Here is a 25,692-nt window from a genome sequence, read left to right on the forward strand (position 1 = left end):
CTACTTAATACTATTTGATTCAATATTATATTTTCTACAACACATGTATATTTTTAACATGTGAACTCTTGTTAAAGTATATTTCCACAGCATATACTCAAAATGACTGCCCTGTTCAGTAATGCAAGTATGAACTCTCTTATTATTTTTGAGGCAACTTGGTGGAGCACGAGTACATTGCTGTTATTAAATATCATTTGCTACCTTACCGTTATGGTAATCTCACAGGAAAAAATCCGAGAAACTCAAATCGGGTGATCGTGGTGGCCATAATCCTTTAGAGATGATATACTCGCCAAAAAAGCTCACGGAAGATATGTATGATGTCGTTAGATGTATAACATGTGGCACTGTCCTGTTTTAACCAGCTATTCATCCTCGTCAAGAAGCGCAATGAACTGTTTAAATTATCTCTTTGATACATAACACTATTTACTGTATTTTAAACGAAACTGGGGGTTCACTGTACGACGACGTGATATGGTACATCAAACTCCAATTTTCTGGATGTGTAAGGAAGATTCGTGTAACATGTGGAGTTTTAGTTGACCGAATTAGAGTGTTTTGACTGTTCACGTAGCCACTAAGTTGAAATTACGCCTCATCAATAAAGAAAACACGGTCAAGCTCTACAATTTCATGGTTGTTAACAAATGAGCGAAACCATGTACACCGCGCAACATACTTAGCTTTATCCGGCTCCTTGAATTCCTGAAGACTGCGAACATATATGCACAAAAGTGTAACCCCTTCATCACTCTCTGAGTTCTTATATATGAAGTTTGAGAGTCCGTTGATAATCTCTTCAAGTTTTTTTTAAGGGCGAATGCTGCACCACATTTTTAACCCCAGCCATTTTAGCATCTGTCAAAATGGCCGGTCTCCCGTTCTCTTCTGGACTTCAACAGATCCGCGTTCTAAATGAGAAATTAACCCTCGTAATAGTTGAATTGCTAGGTACTGCCACATCAGGATATTTCCTGCGAAATTTGCAACATGTGCAATAGAATATCCACTGGCAAAATAATGTTCAACAATGACAACTCTTTGGTCTTGGGAAAACTATATGTTCACCAAAGGATACACAAAGCACTAATGCAAGCATGTACTCAATATGCATCTTAGTGGTATGGTGTTGTTAATACCCATGGTGCCATTTTGCGGTAGCCAATGGACTTTTCAGCTATAGCACTATAGACAATTGAATTTGGATGTACGCAACTTCTGGATCGCATGATATACAGGGTGTTTCAAAACAACACCGACAACGTTTGGAAGGTAATTCCTGACACCAAAAATATCCAAAAATACATGTTTCAGAATCCTGAGGTACTCACGCAACAATTTTTGTAGAGAGAGTTTGGCTACGAGCATATAACTTGAAGTACTCACCAACTACCTCTATAAAAATTGTTGCGCAAGTACTACAGGATTCTGAAACATGGATATTTGGATAGAGCACGTAGTAGTTCCGAAGTGAAGTCTTGACCCGACTGCGATAGGTCCCATAGTTTCTGAGCTATGGACCTTTTAAAGTTCATTTTTTCAACTTTTCGGCAGCCTGTAACTCTGAAAGAGAGCATTTGTGCACCCAAGTTGGTCTATACTTTTCGTCTTATCTTGGTGTGAGGAATCACCTCCCAAACGTTGTCGGTGTTGCTTTGAAACACCCTCTATATTTATATAATATGATGTTCCAAAATAATAACAAAAGTTGGGAAATGAATCTTCATATAAAAACCAAAACATATAGATGAAGATGGGTGCAGAAATGCATCATTTAGGAGTTTAAGGCTTAACCGAAGATGGCCTACTAAACAATGTAAAGGTCGTGACTCGAGAACGAAATTCGGATCAAGTGAGGTCCAAGAACAGTGATTATTTTAAGCCTAGATTTCGTTAATGTATCAGTGGATATGTAATATGAGCCAGATTTCAGTTCCTGATCTATAACTTTTGTTTCTTGAACACCTCGCGAATTTCTTTTCGTGCTTCTAAGCTAACCCTGTCACTGTCCCTGCTCATAGCACTGGCACATTAATGGAATCTAGAATCAGTAATCCTATATTCTTTTACCCAACATTTCATTCTCGATTTATGACCTTTTATTTTATCATTCTAACCAATTTTCAATGTAGGTATAGGTCCGAAATTACACATTTGTGCTCCATGTTGATGTTTAGTTTTTACCGTATTTTCGTGTGAGCATTCATTTCTTATTTGTGTGTGTGTGTGGTTTCCTGTCACCCTATATATATACGGGTGACAGGACCGTATATATACGGGTGACCCTCGTATATAATATGCCGGTATATTTGAATCGTGAAACAAGTATATGCAATACTCATCGTTATAGGTAGATAACTGCTATAGTATGAATAGTTGGTATATTTCTTTGCAATTCAATTCAATTATATTTTACAATTATTTTACCATGTTACATACAGATGTAGTGAAATTTAACTCATGCACGATTTATTTAAAAGAAATAATAAATAAGGCAATAAAATTGGATCAGAGAGTTAGCAAGCGAAGCTGCTTTTTTTTATATCTGAAAATTGCATTTCGGTGATTCATTTCAGGACCATCGGTAGCTGTTTTAGAATATACAGATAAACAACTCTTTAGTTCCAGTTGAAATACGTTATGTGGATCTTGAAGAATGTTTCTTTCTACATGCTTAGTGCAAGCTCTCGTCTTTAAAATTTTGATGCGGTTCGGATTCTACGTTAAGCTGTAGGTCCACGTCTCATATAGCCTCGCTTCTGAAAGGGATACTAAACCCAAAATCAAACCTTTTTTTAAAAATGTGATATTTAGGTGTATTGTGCGGTTAAGAAACGCTAGCGTCTAATAGTTGGACAAAACACAACATAAATCTGAGCCACTGTTTCCAAATTCTTTGCAGCAATAGAGACGGATGTTGTGCAGACTTAGAACTTTAACAACTTATAATTCTGTAATCATAATATAACATGATGACTGGAATATTTGACAGAAAATTCAATAGTCCTCTACCGGCAACGGTATGGTCAGTGATCTGAGTTACCTAGAAACATCACGAGAGAGTATTGCAATGACTGACAAACAACCATTCCCTTCGCTTTGTTTACAGGATATTTGATGGCCACTTCCTGTGTTAACCTTTTCAGAACACCGCAGTTTTTTCAATCTCATATTTTCTGTTTGATATGATGTAGTTTTGCGTGTTCTTGAGTGTAATCATGTCCCATTTCCTGTAAGACTTTTTTCTATAAGAAGGAATTCACAATGTACAATGTTGTTCAAAAATTCCTGAGCACTCTCCCTTTGAAACGCCCTGCACAGTTACCCACGGTTGGAATGAAATATAGATTTTGTATGTCCTGTTGAAATCTCTAGAATTTCTGGACGGTTGCCAAAATGTGGCCTTTCAAAGCAAGGTGGATGACCAAGATTTTTAAAACAAAACTGTACGTATTCTCGGGTTCTGCATTTTCTTCTTAAAAGTGTTCATGTTCATCTCGTTCGCTAAATTAAAAATGTTTGATTTTTTTTTTTTTTTTTTAATACTTTGCTCTCGTCCGATTCTGGCGTTAAAATCTCGTATGATAATCTTTACGAAATTGCTTTTTCTGTCATTATGACCCCTAATTTCTTCCTAGTAGATTTCCTCTTCTGGGTGGTCTGTTGTGGGGAACATATGCTCAAATAATTTGTATGTGGGAAGGTTCCATAACAAGTCTTGCTACGAGATGTATCTTTTATTCAAGACACATTTTAAATTTATTTTTCTATTTTATTATTATTTTTATGGGAAATCCAACATTATCGATCTTTGTGACACGCTGATCCTCTGTATGTTCATTATTCAATTCGACTAGTTCTTCTCTTCTTCGGTCAACCCAGTGGTATCCAGTTTATTTTCTGTAATTCTGATTTTTTTTACCCCTGAATTTTACTTTGAGATGATCAACTCGCATTGTATGTAGTAATGATTGATTTTAAATGGCACCTAGTCAACCAGTAACAATTCATCCACCAGAGAATGAGGACTTAAAACCATAATCAGTTAAAGATGTTAAGAGTTGAAATCTCCCGTAACGAGCACCTTCATAATACGAACAAACTTTCTTGTCCCGGCAAAATTATACGCATTATTTTGGAGGAAACTTGTTTTACAGACACTCTCAGATAAGGACAGTTCTCTTTAACATCCAACGTTTTAGAAACTTTTTCATAACGGAAAGTCCTCTTTTACCCCTAACTTATATTTACAAGTGTTTAGCACAGAAACACTTTCTGCAATTTGAAAATAAATCTTCAATTAATCCCTTTAATTGATTCGGCATCTACAGGGTGTCCGAAAAGTCACCGAACCTGATGTTTAAGACCGTATAATTAAAAAAAAAAAAAAAAACAATAGAATGAGAAGGATCGCTCTTTGCATCAGAAAGCCCTATATATTGAGAATATTTTCAGACAAACATGTTTCTTGCCATGCATGATTTAATAATAAACATTAAAAATGTTGCCAGAGTCGGATATTTTATTTTTTTGCAAATCAATCATACTGAATCACAGAAGCCATACTTACCCGTAAAATTTTTCATTTCTCAATACTACCGAACAATCTGGATGCTCATATATTGAATTTGATAGAAAAAGTACTTGAAGTATTTGATGAAGTCTTACAAACATTGCACACGTATATTATTGAGCTATTCACAAAATCCATGTTTTTACAATAATGTGAACCACGCTGACAACACTGCTGCTGTCAAGTGTCACTGACAGGTGGGTTTGGGCTCTAGCTAGCACACTAAGGCACTTTTAATGGAAAAGAAGAAAGTGGATTTTTTAATGAAATATCTGATAACGTACATACACCTTGCAACCCTGAAATGTAGCGATTATTTATTATTATTGTTATTTTCATGTGCCTAAAATAGTTGCTATACAGTTAACTGTTCGTTGTTCTATAGGTGATGGTGTCCACTTGCGCTGAAGTGCTTTGTTTTTCAAAATGAATTTTTCTACGCAGGATAGAGTGTATATTGTGAAACAATACTTCCGGACAGTGTTATATTCTGGTGTAAGGGAAGCATTTAGTGTAAAGTTCCCAAACTCCTTTACCATAGGTCAAGCATTTTTTCCCAAGTTCAAAGGTTTCTTGAAACTGGATCAGTAGCAGACAGGTTACGTTCAGGACTCCCCTCTGTTTTGGTGGCTGACATTATGCTGCGTGTTGAACAAAGAATTGTGCCATCACCAAAGTAGTCAGGTAGGAAGCTCGCCTCAGAATGTGATTTACGCAAGTCAACTGCACACAGGGCTGTACGAAAACTGAAATTTTTAAATCCATATAGAGTACATGTTGTGCATGAATTGAAAGAGGTGATTTTGCATCACGGTTGCGTTACTGTTGTTGGTTCCAATCTTTAATAATCAGAAGTGATGTCAATGTTCTTAATATCGTTTTTATTATTATTATTTTTAATCGACGAAGCTTGGTTTCAATTAGAAGGCTATGTAAACGGCCAGAATTCGAGATTCTGGTCCACAGAAAATCCACACTAGTTGTATAAACACTTCCAAAAAATCGGACAACAGTGGATGCTGCTGTGTACGGGGATCTCCTAATGCAATTCGTTACTCTCGTGGAAGAAGATGAACGTGATGCTTGGCTGCAACAAGATGGAGCAACTTGCCACACATCCAACGATTCACTTCGTATGCTGCGCGAATTTTTTGGCGATTGTGTGATTTCCAAGTATTTATGGCCCTGTCGCTCTCCAGATTTGACGTCTGCTGACTATTTCCTGAGGGGTTAAAGGGGAAAGTATACCAAAATAAACCCAGGACTTTGGAGGATATGAAAAGAAACATTACACAGGAAATTGGGAATATCGGTGCTGTAACCCTCAGAAAGGTGTCCGAAAATATGATAAAACGTACGAACTTATGTATCCAAGAAAATGGTCGACATTTTTAACACTTTGAACATTTCATGTGATTTGTAGTCATTTGTCAATTTCAAGGTTGCAAGGTGTATGTACGTTATCAGATATTTCATTAAAAAAATCAACTTTCTTCTTTTTCATTAAAAGCGCCTTAGTGTGCCACCTAGAGCCCAAACCATCTGTCAGTGACACTTGACAGCAGCAGTGTTGTCAGCGTGGTTCACATTATTGTAAAAACATGGATTTTGTGAATAGCTCAATAATACACGTGTGCAATGTTTGTAAGACTTCATCAACGTACTTTTTCTGTCAAATTCAATATATGGGCATCCAGATTGTTTGGTAGTATTGAGAAATGAAAAATTTTACGGGTAGGTATGGCTTCTGTGATTCAGTATGATTGATTTGCAAAAAAATAAAAAAAAAAAAATATCCGACTCTGGCAACATTTTTAATGTTTATTATTAAATCATGCATGGCAAGAAACATGTTTGTCTGAAAATATTCTCAATATAGAGGGCTTTCTGTTACAAAGAGCGTTCCTTCTCATTCCATTTAGTTTTTTAATTATACGTTCTTGAACATCGGGTTCGGTGACTTTTGGGACAATCTATATAATCAAATACCGATTAGAAATCTCGTGTCAGCAGGATTACACTGCAGACTATTATTGACTTCTGTCCAAGAAATGCATAAATAGTCGTAATTAGTTAGTTTAATTGCTTGGTCAATATTTAATACTGATGTTGCATGCTTTTTTAGGGTTACTTTTACTTTTAATACATTCAGTAAGCAGGACCGCAACTGGGGGGGGGGGGGCGGAAGCGGAACACATACCCCAGGCGAGTAGTTGGAGGGACGCCTCAAAAGCAATATACAGGATTATAAGAAACTATTTGAACAAACTTCAGGAGCCGATTCCCGACACTGAAACCAGCAAAAAGGTCATCTGGAACTTTGGTCAGTGAGGGATAGTTTCGGCGATATAAGGTGCCGAAAGCGTGGGAAAATGAACTTTAGAGGGCTGTAATTTAAAAAGAAAAAAGAAAACGCAACGTAGAGAGTGCGGTGTAGAACATGACACTCGAAGTTATACCTGCTCGATTGAAAAATGTATGTTTCAAACTTCCGCGAGATGTGTGCGAGGGATTCCCTAAAGGAACTTACGGATTCCTTATAATCTGGCAAGTAATACCTATGTTCCTTTGGGAAATCCCTTGCACACATCTTGTGGTGGTTTGAAACATACATTTTTCAATCGAGCAGGTATGACTTCGAGTGTCATGTTCTAAATCGCACTCTCTACGGTTTATATTAGTTAGAGACCTCTGAAGTTCATTTTCCCACTCTTTGGGCACCTTATATTACCGAAACTATCCCTCACTGATCAAAGTTCCAGAGAACTTTCTTGCTGGTTTCGGTGTCAGGAATCAGCTCCCGAAGTTTGTTCAAATAGTTTCTTACCATCCTGGATATATAATATACACCAGGTGTGCCGGTTAATAATTGCTAAGGGAACAATTTTACTTTGGGAGAAAGGTAACAAATTCTTTATTCAAAGTCTGCGCCGTTGCCAGCAATACATTTTCCTCAGCTGTCGTTCACATTTTGAAATGATCCAGTCAGCATGCCATTTTTTTTTTCTTTCGAAATTTTCGTAATTGTTGAAGTGTTGCTGGGAAAGTGTATGAGACATCAATAAAAACAAGTGGTAGTCCGAAGGGGCTAAGTCTTGTGAGTACGGCGGAGTTTACAATTATATATGGAAGTTGTGTTTCTGACGTCATTTGCTGTGTGTGATAAGGCGTTGTTTGCTGCAAAATCACTTTTCCGTGTCTTGCAGCCTAATCTCTTCTTTCCGAAGTGATTCGGTTTTTGCGGTCGATGTGGATGGTTGTCCTGGGTCAGCTCATTACTTTTTTGCGTTTTGGGACCTCGAAATAGATCCATTTTTCGTCTCCAGTCACTGTCTGATGTAAGGAGCAAGCAACACTTCACACACCGCTTTTCGCTTTTCCACTTGCCTGTCATTGAGATGATGCGGTACCTGCCTTCTGGATCTTTCTCATGGCATGAAGACGATGAGATATGGTTGGGTGACCAATATTTAACTTCTCTGCCATTTATTGTTGAGTTTGCGTATCGTCTTCTTCCAGCAGTGCTTACAATTCGGCGTCTTGGACTGTTTTGGCTGGCTCGGGGACCTCTGTCTTTCAAGTCGAAATCACCACTTTTAAATCGTCTAAACCAAGGCACACACGGGTCTTGCGTTAGAACATTGTCATCGTAATTTTCTATAAGGATACGACGACTTTCACTCGCGTTTTTCTTTTGATTGATTGGAGAATCCATTATCTAATTTGAATTTATCTCCAGTAACGCATGTTCTTATGGTTAATCTCTTCGTCAGAGAAGAGAATGTCTAGTTGCCAACATCAAAATGTGACTCACGTCAAGCTACCTTGCACCCATTTGATATTTTGCTTATAATAGCCTTCACTCTGCTTATGCAATATCTGCATTTTCCATTGGATTTTCCATTAATTCGTTGTTTGTGAATGTTGAGGCCGGGTTTAATAGATAGGCATTTAATTTTTTTTTTTTTTTTTTTCGGCTCCTTGATAGCACGGTTATGGACATTCTTTCGTCGATAGTTGACGATTGGCTTCCAAAGTGGGCTGATTTAACACAATGTCGGCTTCTTAACTTTTGTGATGTTTGATTTCGCGTGGTAATGATCTTCGTCGGATTATTTCATTGAACCCCTGCGCAAAATGCTTTGTGCTATCCGACTTAACCAGAGGGTTATCGTGAGCTGATTCCATTTTGGAAGTTCACCAAGAAAGAATGAGCACTATTCATTATTCCTGTGTACGAAGTCATGCATTGGAATACACTCTCTTTCCTAATCGTAGTGGATAGAGCGCGTGCCTTTGATGTACGATGTCCCGGATTCGATTTCCGACGGAAGAACATCCTTCTCATCATAGTGGTTCAGATCCCATCTTTAAGCTGTAGGTCTTGTCCTTTATAGCTTCAGCGCTGACAAAGAACGTAAATACAAATCAATCAACCAGTCAATTTAATTTGGACACACTGTATGGATGAAATTAAAGGTTAGGTGGACTTTAGGAAATTGTGCTTTGTATATATTATGTACATAAAACGTGAATATTAATCGAAATGAGTGCAAACATTATATCTAAGAAATACAATCTTGAGATATATCCTACAAGCTTTTTATAAACATGTTTTATCAAGTTTAAAACACTTTTTATTTATTACGAGTATTTGCGTAAAAGTATAAAGTGTTTACATGTTAAGTAAAGGTAACACTTCATCAAAAATACATATAGCTTAAGTCAATTTCCAATAGAACTAAAAATTTGCGAATAAAAAATGTATAAGATGCCGACGGTAATCGTGTACATAGAACAGGGTTTCATCGTGTGTGTGTGTGTGGAGGGGGGGGGGGGGGGGGATGATGATGAACATGACAAGTGCATTTGAGTAATATTGACATTATTAATGCTTGTGAAAGACATAATGTACTACGAAGTGAATTTTCAGGATGTGGAAGAAATTTTAAGTTTAGCAATAATGATATTCTAGCATACGAGAGAATAAAAGTTCAATTTTCGCCTGTTTTTTCTGACCAATCAGCAGTACCCCGAAAAATACTTTTAACTACATTTCATAATAGTTTCGATCTCGTGGACTAATATAAATTCTAGATCTGTAGTTTCTCCCCTTTGTATAATGTTCAAAAATGCAAAGATGGAGCTTCGAAAATAACACTATTTATACCTGTGGAAGGCATTCATAACTGAATTATTTACAAAGGGAACGTAAAGGTTTGTTTTTTAAATAAACTACCCGTAAGTAAATAACGTTGTCAATATACATAACGATAAAACTTATCAATTACATTTTCTTAGAAGTTTATATCCATTAGATGCCATTGGAATAGATCTACAAACATTTGACGTTGGAGTTATCAGAGGAGGTCTTAGCGTTATCAGATAAACCTAATTTGAGAAATGACAAACTATTTAATTAGGTTCGAAGTATTTAGTCATTAATTCCCCACAATTTAATGTCAGCATGATCTATATTTTAAATCTAGTTTATTTATTTATTTTTTGCAAATTGACATAAAAAAAAAAAAAAAAAACTAGTAGGCGACACTGAACCTTACAGTTAGAGTTGTTGTACCGTATATAATCAAAACTAAGGAAATAAAATCCGTAGAATTCCAGCCCATGAACGACTATGACTGGCCGAACGGCTTCTTAACTCGGAGATGTATAATTAGCACATTGGCTTCTGTCGCTGTATTTGCGTTATTCTAGACCGGGGTTCCTTACTTCAAATTGTTCTTCAGTTGCCTGATCGAAATAATAAATATCAAAATACATTGTATAAATAAACTTAATTATCAAAAACCAATAACTAATATTGTATTTTCCTAGTTCTATGCTCTGTGTAACTTAGAATTACATACTGTGCGTGCATTTTTAAGAGAGCTGAAAGGGCACTGTTCGCAGCCGACAGAGGTAAAAGACATGAGAGACAAGGGAAAAGGATATCTCAGGACATTTTTTCTTTTCCTTGCCACATGAGACAAAAATGCTGTAATGATGTTTCAAGGTCATTTTTAGATTACCTCCCAGCCAGGGGATAGGAATTTTGGAGTGCGTGGAAGCTTCGGGGCAACACGGTTCTTTATAATTGCCTGGCAAAGCGAAGACGACCCTGCTCTGAACGTTCCCGACTGTCGGTTGTTCATACATCTCTTCTCTATGCCATTGTATTCTTGTTAACGCCAATGACTGGTCTTTTTTCATCATATTTGAACATGTAATTTAGCTACATCGCTTTAAAGACTTTGCTTTATGAGACGAAAAACCCGTGTTGAGCCGCTAAATACCTTGTCATGAATACAATTTAAGTTTATTGAAGATTGAAAAGTTGACAAAATGAAAAAAAAAAAAAAGTGCGTTATACAGTAATGTTTATTTTATAGCCAGTAAGCAATGCTAAAATACAGAATCCATATGCAGAATTAAACCATGTTCGGGCGTGACCATTTATTGTAAACGCAGAAGCTAAGAAACTTCCTTGAACACATGCTTTCCGTGTAAGCTGTTTGTAAATTAATGGGTTTTGGTGTTGGACTGGGACTAATTTATTCAGAAAGGCTTCAGGTATGGTTAAAACTAACTTGGTGATTTGTATATAAGCTGCTTCAAATAGTTCCCATAACGCCACAGAGCTGAAGAATATACCTTAAGTCATGATATACATAACACCAATGTGCAGTGAGAAGAACTTGATTAGTACAATGTGAACGTTTAAACCAAAGCGAGACCAAACCACAGTTATTTTTTTTTCTTCACATCCTTAATAACTGGGTATTCAGTATTATACTTTCATAATTCAGCTTATGCTCCCTTAGTTTGAATTTCATATTAAGAATATAATCAAGTATAAAGAACTGTAATCACTTTACATAGACAATACTTACGACTTTCATAAGGTTTATTATTATTTTGTACGGGATTAATTCTCCATATATGGGAAGTTCATATTCCACACTTCTCTTTTCGCTGTCAAATACCTGGAAATCTCATAGGATAAAGAATGTTTTTATTGCTCACTTAATTTGCCATGCTAAGTGGGTGAATTAGATGCTAGAAGAAAAGAAGAATTAAAAGATAAGAACGAAATATCTAGATAATGTCAAGGATAGACAAATAATTACTGTAGGATAGATGTTAAATATAACCCTTTCATGTTACCAATCATCAGAATGCGAAATAATCATAATCAGTAATGGGGGAGAGAGGCAGAGTCTAAAAAAATTGCACTAGGATACTTCCATATAGAGAGTTCACATATTTGAGTACCAATGATTATTAAACTATGTGATTTTGTATTTTTCCATACCATTAGTTGGCTGATTAATTACATGTGAAATACGTTAATTGCATATAAATTACTGTAATTAGCTTGAAAACTTGTGACCATAGTGGTTACTTTATTTACACCCGAGTAACTTTAATGGGAGAATAAGGGAATTCCCCTATCCTCCAGGATTCACAAAAGAAATAAGGGAAGTCACCTATCCTCCAGGATTCGCAATCTATCATTTTTCAGTTCTGAAGATATGATGATGTTTGAAAATTCATAATTTCAAACATTTATTGCTACTATTCATTTATCACAGCCTCTGCTTCAATTTATATCACTTGGTGTATGTGGTCTACATTCAGAAAAGTGAAGGTCCAAATCATCTAATATAACTTGTCTCTAACCCATTTTGACCGATAGGGTGGATCTATTATCGTTATTTGACAGTTAAGCTGGATAGGCAGATATAAGCAACTCTAATTAGGTTGCACAGAAAAAAGAAGTGGAGAACTTTCGCTTGTGCGGAGATGAATTCCGGTTTTTAAATCCTGTAGTATTAGAAGATATTAAAATACCAATAACTAGTTTCAGTGTATTACGATTTTGTATGTATAGTAGAAGCACAGTGAGATTCACAGGATAGTGAGACTTTATAATATACTAGTTGAAATGCCGTGTTTCACATGAGAGGAATAGGTTTATAGAACGTATTTGAACTTTTTTTTTTTTCTTAGGATGCATACTTAAAAGGAAAGGAAATTAAAAAAAAAAAAAACTCGCATGTTGAAAAGTTCATTTGAAAGAAAGCAGCCATTTTCTTTGCTAAACTTTTATCCATTTCCTCTCCTAGAATACGCATGTCAAAGTACAGTAATTTAAAATAATTCAGAATAATTTAGAACGATTAAAAAATGTTCTGACATTGTCAGTATTTTTAATGAGCAATTTTTAAGCCGAGTTCATCTTCCTAATTTGATTGGCTCGTAAGACACACTATTTTAGGCATGAATTTCAAACACTCCTCTTTCTCCTTAGGATACGCAGTTTAAAAATAATTTCGAACAGTTAATCCGTTTTCCCGTGATGTGGCCACAAGCAAGATAACTTTCAATTTTTATTTATATTGGATTAGTAGTTTGGGGTTCATATACATTTTGCAAAGCCTTATTTATTGCTAGAGTAATCCTGAACAACAAAGAAACTTAGCTAAAAATGCATGCAGGTAAAACAAATATGATAGGCTGTATTGCTTTAAGCGTTTAATAGTTGTGACAAGAAAGCACGTGCGAGATAGTTTGTTACATACAAACTCATGTATTGTATTTGTTCCATCACCATTAACATTCCTCATTTCTCTGTTTTCATTTAAAATTCAGTTGATGTGAAGCTGTCAATCGGCATCATAATATCAACATCATTTGATATGACATGACTTGCGCAATATTTCTTTTTCTTTCTTCAGATCAAGAGCGTTTTTATTTTTATTTTTTTTCTGGCCAACATCCGTAATTTTATGTTCCGTTTTTCGCTGTTGTTTTGCATGACCGAGAAAATAATAGTATAGCTGGTTTGTTGAGCTTCTTGGTATGTGTTATCATTACCAAACAGAGCACGTTCTATCTGCCCGTAAGAGAAGACGAGCTGAATCTGAGTCATACAAGATCGTTCTTCGACAGTTAAGTGCTTTCATAACAACAGGATGATTCCTTTATAAGGGGACCCCCGATTTCTTTAAGTATTAAAACATTGATTGTTTTCTTTTCTTTTCTTTTCTTTTTTTCGAGAAGAGGCATAAATAGGTTCGAAGGTATTCATTACGCCCACCTACTTGTGCATAAAAAAAATATTGGACCATTGATATCAGATTTAGAAAGTAGATTTCTGTATAGTGTATATATATATATATATATACTATATAGAAATCTACTTTCTATATATAAGTGATTAGTAGACTTCGACCCTTGTGTATACTCTTCTGTTCAGATACCATTTTTGTCCTCACTCTCTCTCTTCTAAAGCCCGCGTTAAAAGGATAGCATTTAACGTGCTACACTTCATATATCACTATTAAAAATACTCTAATTATGTTTGAGTGTTTTATCCGAAGGCAGATTCTAGCCAGGGGCGGTCTGGCATCGCTTGGGGTCCTCGGCTGCAGGAGGCTATTAGTGCCCCCTTTATAAAATGTCCACTTTCGTAGATTACTGAATTCTATTATTATTGACTCATTTAAGTAAAGTTACGTACCACATTGTTTTATAGGGGTTTTATTTTAATAGCAAACCCCTATAGGCGTATGCTTTCTAATTACATAAATTCTACCATATTTCTTTAAAAATAAATTTTCTTTACCTTGATTAATTATATAAGTGTCCAATAAATACTATTAGGAATACTTTATACTTTTCATACTTTATTACATTCTACAACACACAGGCTATTTCAAACTTCAAAATAGTGATTTTGCATAGGCGTATAAAAATCTATCTATGAAAATGCTACAATAGCAATAAAAACGCCTGCGCTCCAATCTCTAACTTAGTATTTCAAACCTTTGATTTACGGTTATTTGTGATTTTAAAAGTATATGTACTTTAAATAAATTATTTAAATAGATCTTTTTAATAAATTTTATTTTTTAAAATTATTGTTCAAAATTGTGTATTTTAATGAGCCTTCTCCAAAATCAATGCAAATTAATTGTGCTGCCATCTTTGGAGTTCTTTTAAACTCTAAGTTTGTGGACGTTTATATGTTTATGGCCAGTCTTTTGGACAATGAGATCTCGGAAGCTAGAGGCTCTAGAAAGATTTTTTCACTGATCGATTGCAAATTTTGCGTAGATTGTCCAGTTCTAATTGATTTTTTTTAAAACATGGCCATTATTACTTTATTACATTTTTACGGGTACATTGGAAGTGTTGAAATTAAGAAAAAAACAAATCTAAGGCATCGTATCCTACGTATTATACATTCCAACACCACATAATTGCATACACGGGTTGCATATCTGTCAGGCGTTTGTTTCAAGGCCAAATTATAATGAAAAGTGAAGGATAACTATCATATTTCTCCAGTCTATGATGATTGCTTATTGTCTGGAATGTTTGGCCAATAAACACCATATATCACTGGCATAATTAATTGTGTGTGTAATGTATTTGCGTTAATATAAACTTGTAAGCTGTATACAGATTGGTAAAAATTCCAGATTTTGCAAGGAATAATAATTATTCTTAGTCGCGGCTTATGCATGCAGCCCAGTCGACTTTATCACTAAATATTGTTATCAATTAAATTTTGTTTTACAAAATGGCCCGTCCAAGATGGACGATGGCCGGTTATAAGTGAATTTGTTTTTCACACTTTTTGTTGTAATAAAGGAGGAGAAGCGTCGCCAAGCATATTTAAATTGTAATAAGCATATTTAAGATTGTATTAAACTAAAAATTGTCTGAAGTAAAAATTGTTATAAGTAAAATAGTAATAAATAACTAAGAGCAGAGCTCCCTTATACTCATCTACTTAGACGCCATCTTCTCCAAATTCAAGATTGTGACAGCACGAAAAGAATGTTAAAGGCACATGCTATGCATCTAGGGCAGCGTTTCCCAACTGGTGTGCCGCTGCACAGTGGAGTGCCGCGAATGGGACGCTGGTGTGCCGCAAGGAAATCGAAACAAAATAATTAATTCTATAACAATCAAATTGCAAGACATAGAGAAAAAGGTATATTTGTATTTCACATTATTACTATGAATCTAAAATTTAAAGTTTCATACTGTGTTACTTTTCTGTAGAACATTTTTCTGTACATTTCTATTTTTTTTTAAGTATTTATCATTGTTATGACCCTTATTCCTTCTTTATTGTTGCAGACTATTTCGTAACTTGAAATTTTAAAATATTATTCAATCCTTCCGGCAAAGTAAACACGCATACGAATTACCTATATTTGTAAAAGAGATTCGTTTGCTCGCTCGTTATTTAGTAATCCTTCTTCTTAATGAAAGGTTGGATACAGTTTGCGAAAAAGAAAGCTTAGTTTTAAAAACCTGAGTCCAATATTTCATTTCAATTGTTTTCTATTTTTAAATTAGAATGAAAAATAAGCATAATGATTTTACCACGTGGAAAAAACAGTGGTCGAGCTTTCTTCTCTGTGAGAAGGATGTCAGTAATCAGAAAAAAATACTACAGTATTTTATATTTTCAAATAATAATAATAATAATAATAATTGTGTGCCGCGAGAATTCAAGTTACCCTGAAGTGTGCCGCAAGTTGAAAAAGGTTGGGAAACGCTGATCTAGGATATTTCTTCTTCACTGAGGAGTTAACATAGTTCTCTTTGTCTTCTGACTCTGAACCGTCATTGTCTTCTTCGTCTTCTATTTCATCATTTTTATCCCACTCAGTCTTGACAAAACTGTCGTAGTACTCAGCAAACTATTTCAGCTCTATTGTAAGTACATTTCTATCAACTTTGGTTAGGTGACAAATGGTGCGTATGACTTCTGTTGGAAATTCGTCAATGTCTGCGGTTTCAGGGAACATTTTTGGATGAAGCCATGAAGAATCTTTCAAAATAACATTTTCTGGATTAAATCTTTTTTTTCCTTCAAAACTTGAGTCAGCACCATCAATAATACGGAAATAGATTAGTTTAAATGTCTGAATTGGAGTACTGAAACTTCATCTAGGCAAATTTTTCTTCTTCGAAATTCTCTTCTCATTGAAGTCCAGCGAAACTTTTACATCATCCACATCCTCTAAAATACTATTTATGACAATTGCATAAATTTTTGATTTGTCAAGCAGAAACTCAAAGTGCTCTGAACTCCATGTCACAACAGCTCCGAAGGGTTATGGCCTGGCAGCAGACTTACTTCAAACTCAGGAATGTATAATTAGCGCAACGACATCTAAAGTTCTTAATGCCGGATTTTTAGACTGGAGTCCGCTACCGCTTAATTTCAGGTAGCTCCCAAATTGTCATCACGATGCTGGGTCAACACCGAAATTTTTGAATGTCTCCACCGGAAATCGAACCCGGGAGCATGCGCACCATATATACGCGCTCTAACCATTCAGCTAAACACAATACTTATCAGCGATTTTTTAAAAATATTTTCAACGTTACATGTATATTGACAATTGAAAGGAACGCACCAAAACAGACAAAAATAATGGTACAAAAATTGTTAGTAATTTAAAATTCACAATAATTCTTTCTCATACACAAGAAATGAATAACAATATAAATTTTCAGGACGGAGTAATAAACTGGTTCAGCAGGGGGCTCCGGTGCGTTCCAACGCTTGCACTGTCGCTGTTTACTGAGCACCACTAAATTTCAACAGTCCACCACAATTTTTTTTCTTTCAGAATATCAATGAAATGTGTGTACCGCAAGTTAAGTTTATATTAATGCTTCTCGCAAATATGAGTTAGTGTAAACGAGGTATAGCCCTACAGTTTTGAAATAATTTTCACACATCCTATGCTTGAATGCAATGGAATAGTATCTAGATGTATGTAAACATTTTTAATACCAACCAAAATGTATAGTTTTCTTCCTGGGTGCCATAGAGCTCTGGGGTTCTCGGCAATTGCCGACCTGCCGACCTGGCCAGACCGCCCCTGGTTTTAGTGCTACCCTAACCCAACAAGGTTGGGTCACTAAGGCAGTTATCCAGTGGTAAAGTGGTAAGTTTCTTTCGCCCTGAGCTCTCTGGAAGGGCTAGGCAAACTGAAAAGCTAGAGCAGGGAAACTGATTGAAAAAATAAAATGAAATCTTTTAATTTAACGTCCCACGAAGTATGCTCAAGGCAAGTAAATTATGATGGAAGAATCGGTGGAATGAGGATATGGGAGGAAAATAGAGTATCCTGAGAGAACCCACGGACACGATGATGTCCATCACAAACTTACCGGGGATCGAACCAGGGACCCCACACAACAGATGTGAGCGCTCTACCACTGAGCCACCGTGCGCCCCCAAGGAATTGATTGAAAATTTGGATTTGCTATACTATGTATGTAAAAACCGTATAATTAAGAATGTATTAATCGAAGCTTGTACTCGTTATCATTTTTGTTGACATAATTGTTGTCATTTGACATTACACAATCATTCATTTATAACTTAACTAATTCAGTGATTAATAGTAACTAAGATAAATGAAAAGGAAATATTGTTACTATGAAATAACTTACTGATAAAAATGGTGGTGGTATTTTGAGACAAGAATGAGAGAATTTAAGAGCATGGCGTTTTAGAAAAAAAAATATTGCGAAAGGAACATGCCTTATTAAAAAGAAAAAAAAAACTATAACAGTAGGGTATATAATATAGCTTGAAAACTAATTGCAGCATGTGCTGCTGTTTTATGTGGTAACATTCAATGTGCGAGTATGTTTATGAAGTCCCTGTTTGTAATCGACTTACGAAGTTGATTGGTCAGTAATATATAGGATGAGTCAAAAAGTGATACATTACTTAGGACAAGATTAATCAAATATTCGCTTAGAAGAGAAGAAGATAGATGATGTGAAAATGTTCCCGTACTTGGGAAGTGTGATTAGATAAACGAAAAAATAAATCCAAGATATGGCATCACGAATACAAAAGAAACAAGCATTTTGCAGGAGGATAAAGATCCAAAAATATTTTGATGGAAGTAAAGAAACTCATCAAGCTCTTCATTAAAAGTGTTACAGTTTTAGAGGCATGGGTACTAGTGCTGTTATTTGAGGTTTTGCTTGGCAGGGCAAGATCTCCCATATAAGTAGTTTCGCGTTTCTATTATTGATTAAAGTGTGCACTTTTCTCAAACTCAAGGGGAGCGATTGTCCCTCTTGTGTCCTCAAATGATGCCCCTGATTGCGTACTGAGGAAGATAAAGAGGGGAAAGTTGGAACATTTCGAAGTGTGGTGTTAGCATGGAATCCTGAGTGTTTCCTGGACAGAAAAGAAGAAAATTTTGAAAGAGAAACTGAAAAAGTCAGATGTTGACAACTATAGAAAAGAGAAGACACACGATGATTTTCTTTAACACGGCATTCAGAATAAATTGCCCTACAAAAGTCTTAAGTCCTCCAATATTTCCACAACCCAAACAATAGCCGTGTTTATATACCCCATGATGAATCGTAAGATCAAACGGGGCCACGAGGCAGTGTGGAAAGCGGACTATCGGAGTCTGCTATTAGTGTAACGCAGATGCCGCCTCTTCGTCAGTATCTTCAGCTTTTTTTTTTTTTTTTTTTTTTCATTCATTCATTGACAAGGAGTGCTCAACAGTCTCTGACACGTAAACTGTTACTGTATAACTTTGAACTTGGGCACAATGCTGTGGGAGTAACCCAAAACATTTGTCATATGAAAGGGGAAAATGCAGTGAACATAAAGAACAGCAACTCGTTGGTTCCAGGCATTTTGTGCTGGTTGTAAAAATGTCAAAAGATCAGCCACGGTCCAGCTGCCCAAGAATAACAGATTCTAAGGTCATACTACACGCCATTGAGGAAAATCCATTCACCAGCAGATGATTGTCAAACAAATTCGTCATGTTCCAGTCCACTGTAGTGCGTCACCGTCACGAAGTCGAGATAACCATTAGGAGTTGCCGTATTGTACCACATGAGTTGACCCCAGCTGAAGCCCAGAGGAGAGTGCTTGTATGCTGACAGCTGCTGCAAAATCTGCGTGATGTGCGTTTCCTGAAATGGATTATCAATGAGACAAAAGATAGATGTTTTTCGGAAACATGAATGAACAAAAGCAGTGCTTGAGCATGGGCCAGCTTCCAAAAACAAGCTCTTCTGCAACAGGATAACTTAAAAACCGCACTTTGCTCGAAAAGAACTTGATAGCATTGAACTGATATCACTCCTGGCATATAATGTTGACGTTGCCCCGTCAGATCATTCACGGCATATAATGTTGACTTTGCCTCATCGGATTGCTATCTATTTCGCCCCATGAAGCACTTTTTGAAGTCACGGTGCTTCACGAACCAGCAGCAAGTGAAAACAGCAGTGATTGACTTCTTGCCTCTAAGAACAATACATAATATCAACTTGGAATGGAGGAGCTGGCAGGAAAGCCGCTGCAGATAGTCCAACTGTCTATACGTTGAATGCTAACCTACTTTCATTACACTGTAATAAATACATTACAAGTATGTTTTGTACCAGAATATTGCAAGACTTACAAATAACTTTTGTATGTAACGGCAAGTAGAAGGTAGAGTAAGACTGCCTCTGTTGGTTACGTAGATGATATGTTAATACGAAAACTGTATCACTGTGCTGAAATATTTGTCTCAAATGCGGGAGAATTTTAGAGCAGGTATATTGCTTACCAACGAAGGAGAAAAAAAAAGGATTGAGGATCGTTAAAATATACATATGTTGATTGAATCTGGTTATTAATATTACATTAAGTGGACATTAAGCTAATGCATATATGAAGTCATTTCAGCATGGTTAATTACTCGTTGGCATACTTCAGTGTATGACTGTTAGCAGCAATATCCTGTGACAGTGCTGCAGTAAAACACCTGAACTTGTAACGTGTTGATGTCAAACATTCTTCTGGTTTAACACCTGTCTGCGAAATTGAAAGCAGCTCTATGTTATATAAGCTGTAAGCACTTTATCTTAAGACATCTCTGTCGGTTGAACAGCTTCCAAAGGAACCTAATGTCTAACTGAAAGAAATTTTACTGAATTTTATTTTGCTAGATTTCGCAGCATATACCGGTAAGTATTCGTTGATTTCTCATACTTGAAATCTCAGCAGTTCAAGTCAGGTGACTGTACTGACCAACACAGAAATTGGTACACTCTCTCTCCCTTCTAGTCTATTTACCCAAAATGCCTTTGAATTGAAAGAGTGTATGTAGTATGCAGTGTCATGGAGGAATAGCGCATTTTACACGTGCTTTCTCAATAATGCGGATTTTCGTAACCCACGTGACGGAATTATGCTTATTTCGACTAATAAGTAATCTAAAAACGAATTTTTACTTGGAATTACATATGTTGGCAATGCAAATGGTAACATTGTCGTGACTGCCTAGGTATAATGTTTATTTTGTTGTGTATATTATGGTATAGCATGTCTACAATGATTTAATGCCTGAGACGCTAAAATAACAGGAATTTGGAAATTAATGCAGCATTGCATTGGTATATGTTTACAACAGTCTATCCAGTATAAATCATCTCTAGCTGATATCTTCATTTATGTAATGTTGGCCTTTAATTTTAGTTTCAATCAATTACCGTTCGTTATTGGTTTTGATGCATTTGTTTTGTTTAATAAACTTTTTCCTATTTTATCATTCGTAGGATGAAGAAAATGAGAGTAGCGAAAAGAAATCTGCTAAAGATGCCCTTCTTTTATGGTGCCAAAGAAAAACTACAGGATATAATGGAGTTAATATCCAAGACTTCACAAGTGAGTTTTCATTTCATTTTAAGAATTTATTTTTTAGATGTTCAGTATTAAATCATCGTACCTTTAACTACAAAATTCGCATGTACTACTATTTGCTGTTCAGAGCAGTGACCAGCAATATTTGTGAAAATGCATTTGCAGTTTTACTTTGCTCTTCTTTGTAGTAGTTCGCATGATTTGTGTGTTCAGATGTGCAAATGTCAAGTTTATTGCACTCGTCAACATCACGACAGCGTAAACAGAGAAAGCAAACATTTCTCAGGCTTAAACTCAGGTATTTTTCCCAATTATGATTTCGTGTTGAATGTGTCTGCAAAAGGGAACTATCGAAAAAAATAAACGTAGATTTAAACGAAGGGTAGTAGGAGCAATTATGACACCCTCTTAAAATCCCAATATTGTTTCATAAAGAAAGAAAAGAAATGTAAAAAATGTGTTATTGAACAAACTATTTGCTTTCTCTTCCTTTTTGCTGTCATAATAATCCAGTTTGAGTGCTTAAATTGCCATTGAATTTAAGAAAAACACTCCAGAGTTGAAAAGATGCATTAGCCAATCTTCGTAATTTGTAATCTAAAATTCACGAAAAACAAGGAAAGTGTTATGAACGTTTGCGTAATAAAATTCCATAAACTATATATATTCACAGGGCATTTTTTTTTTTCATATGACTATTTTTGCTACCTCTAACTTTCTTCAGGAAATCTTATATACACAACTGGGGCAATCCAAATGAAGTCGACTAATGATGGTTACTGACAAAATTTAGTTTTTTTAAATTAATTTTTTACCTAAGTTTGTACCACATTCAGGGAGTTGAAAACGGGTATTTATTTTTCAGCCTACTGGTTTTGTTTTAGCGGCCATTTTGTATAGGCGCCTGAGCGTATTTTGAACTTTTTAAGTGCATTCCGTTAAACGCTGTATCTTTTTAGGTTTGAAGATAATGAGTTTAAACGAAAACCATATGAAAGATAATGGAATGGGCAACATTCTATGTTCTGTGCATATTGAGACGTACTTTAAAACGTCGAGAAAAGAAGCTGTGAACATTGAGGTTGAAAGCCTGGAAATGGCCATTTTGGAATGTATACTTTCAAACTAAATAAATGAGATTCACCTTCAATTTTTTGTCTACATAGAGAGTAGATAATAGACAAGTTTCAGATCTGAGGACCATATACTTGATTTTTGGAAATTTTTAAACATTGCAAATTTTCGAAAATCATGTATTTTCATCAAATATCTCAGGAAGAACACAAGTGAAAACTCTCAAATTTGCACAAAATAGACGATAGTTGTGCGGTAACAAGTGAGTAAAATTGCATTAATGAGACTCGAGTAGTTTCTGAGTTACAATGTTTTCTTCACTGGGACTTAATATCATGAAGCGCCATGAGGCGTGGATATAAACGTTGTGGCAAAAGTCAAAATAACACGACAGTTATGTTAAATGGGTAAAGTGTGCATAATTTATGAATCATATCTTGTACAAAAAAACGAAACGCGTCTATTTTCTTTTCTGCCTATAGCGCTGCTGTTAATACAGCAATGAGGTAAATAGTTGACTAATTTGTGTACAGAGCTTGGCACTGATATTGAAAATATGACCTGTAGAAATTGTGAACTCTGTGGGTTGAGTTTCCGGAGAACCTTAGTGATTGGCACCCACTCTTTGTCATTCGTAGATAGTTGAAGAGAGGTTCTTGGGCCATAGGGATGAAAAAATGATCAAAAATATCGTTATTTTCCTGATTGATGTCTTCAATTTCCCCAATCCACCCTTTCTCGTCATAAATACAGACTACGGTGTAATTAAGTGCAAATGGCAACATGCTATGTTCTGGAAGTACTGGAGTACTGCAATCAGTAAATTCATCTGATTGTGAGTATTCATAACATGATTTGTGTTTGCATCAGAAGTACAAATCTATATAATCTGGTATCGATAATTCTCTTACAACTAGCAAATCTCGAATTTCTTGCTGTTTGACTGCACTTCTTCTGACGAAACGTAGATAAATTGTACGCCCGAAATACTATATCAACACAAAACCTGTACATTTGTTCAGCTCTTAAAATAACTAATTTCACATCACTGCAACAACTTCGAATTTCTGATGCATTACTGCTTCAGAAACTACTCAAGTCTCAGTAATGCAATTTTACCTACTTGTTACTGCACAACTATCGCAAGAGCTCCTCCGTAGCTAAGCGGTTAGCATACGCGCCTTTGGCGTGGGAGACCCAGGTTCGATTCCCGGCGGGAGCTCATGTGGTTCGGATTCCACGTTAATCAGTAGGTCCACGTCTCATATAGCCTCGCTGCTGAAAGGGACGCTAAACTAAAATCAACACAACTCAACAACTATCGCAAATTTGAGATTTTTCACTTACGTCCTTCGTGAGATATTTGATGGTGAAAATACACGATTTTCGAAAATTCACAATGTTTAAAAATTTCCAAAAATATCATAAATATTGTTCTCAGATCTGAAACTTTTTTGAGACGATGTTTACTGTCTAGTCTTTATGTAGAAAAAAAAAAAGTGAGTCTTACTTATTTCGTTTCAAAATGTACATTCCAAAATGGCCATTTCTAGATTTCCAACAACAATGTTCAGAACTTCTTTTTTCGACATTCTAAAGTACGTCTCGATGTGCACAGAACATACAATGTTATCCATTCTATTGGTTTGAACTCATCATCTTTAAAACTTAAGAAGTTACAGCGTTTAAGGGAATCCTCTGAAAAGTTCAAAATACGCCCAGGCGCCTATACAAAATGGCAGCTACTATCAAAACAAAACAAAATAAGAACCATATTTGCAGGCCAAATGGATTAAAAATCTATATTATAAGATTGAAAGTGACTATGTTTGTGACTCTTAATCTCTTGAACCGCCCGACCGATCTCGATCAAATTTTCAACGTAGATGCGGTTCTAGCCTGGGAGTGTTTTTAGCTATTTATTTCGACGGTACAACTTAGGGAGGGGGGGACAGGGGGACGTAGAAAAAATAAATAAAACTTAATAACTCCTGAACTACTCGACCGATCTTGATCAAATTTCCAATGTAGATGAGGTTCGGGACTGGGATGATTTTTGTGATTTTACTTTTACGGAGCAACGTAGGGGAGGGGGTGATATACTAAAATCAATAAATATAAAAATAAAAGTGACCATGCTCGTGAATTAATTACTTTTGAACCACCCGATCGATCTCAATCAAATTTTCAACATATATGAAGTTCAAACCTGGGAAATTTTTTTTTTATCATTTCATTTTGAGAGTAGATCTTAGGGGAGGGCAGCAGGGGACATATATGGAAATGAATAAAACTTAATAACTCTTGAACCACTCGACCAATCTCGATCAAACTTTCAACATAGGTAAGGTTCGAGCCTGGGATGTTTCCTTCATTTCACTTTTACAGTGCAACGAAGGGAAGGGGGATATATATGTCAAAAAATAAAAATAAAAGTGACTGTCTTTGTGACTTCATCGCGCTTTAACCACAGGACCAATCTTAATCAATTTTCAATAAGGATGAAGTTCGGACCTGGGTTGGTTATTATCATATCACTTTGACGGTAGACCTTATGGCAGGGGGAAGGGAGGGGACAGGTATATAAAAATAAATAAAACGTAATAACTCTTGAACCACTTAACCGATCTCGATCAAATTTTCAACGTAGATGACGCTCGGGCTTTGGATAATTTTTATCATTTAGCTTTGACGGTGCAACGTAGGGGAGGGGGACGGGGAGATAGATGTTAAAAAAAAAAATAAAAAATAAAAGTGACTGTGTATGTGACTTCACTCGAACCACCGGACCGATCTCGATCTAATTTTCAACGTAGATGAAGTTCGAACATGAGATGATTTTTGTCATATCACTTTGACCATGTAATTTAAAGGAGGGGAAAGATATTTACAAATGATCGAAAATGACCGATATTAGTGTCGAGTCTATCGTTTTTTTTGGTCGCTGAGATGAACAGTGACGCTTCAGATGCCGTGGCTCGCAGCAAGGGGAGGAGAGGGGATATATAGAAATAATCGAAAATGACCAATATCAAGGAGCGCTTTAGTAATAGTAAAAAGTGACTGACTAACGAAACACTATTTTTTCTTAATTTAACCCAGCGAAGCAGGTAATTCATGCTAGTAAATAAATAAACATACTACAATGACCCTTGTTCAGTGTCCTTTGACCACGTAAGATTTGTGCTTTGTGCAAATGGAAGTTCATCACTGCGTCTTAAGTGTTGAGGGAGCAAACAGACTATCAGAAATCGAAAATAAATAATGAGCTATCGTAAGGTTGTCTGTTACCAATGTACACATCCAGCTGAATTTATAA

General features: G+C 35.9%; 1 protein-coding gene across 10 annotated transcripts in view; it reads left to right on the plus strand.

Annotated features, from left to right (window-relative positions):
• The window catches only part of kst (spectrin beta chain, non-erythrocytic 5 kst), a 446,615-nt gene that overhangs the window by 293,228 nt on the left and 127,695 nt on the right, over positions 1–25,692 (plus strand). For all 10 annotated transcript variants that reach the window (XM_081759067.1, XM_081759061.1, XM_081759058.1 and 7 more), the window contains exon 5: positions 21,215–21,323. In XM_081759067.1, coding sequence (XP_081615193.1) covers positions 21,215–21,323 — 109 coding nt within the window. The remainder of the gene's footprint in view (positions 1–21,214; positions 21,324–25,692) is intronic.

The sequence above is a fragment of the Thermobia domestica genome, chromosome 5 (genome assembly GCF_964235325.1).
Source record: "Thermobia domestica chromosome 5, izTheDome1.hap1.1, whole genome shotgun sequence".
Lineage (NCBI taxonomy): Eukaryota > Metazoa > Arthropoda > Insecta > Zygentoma > Lepismatidae > Thermobia > Thermobia domestica.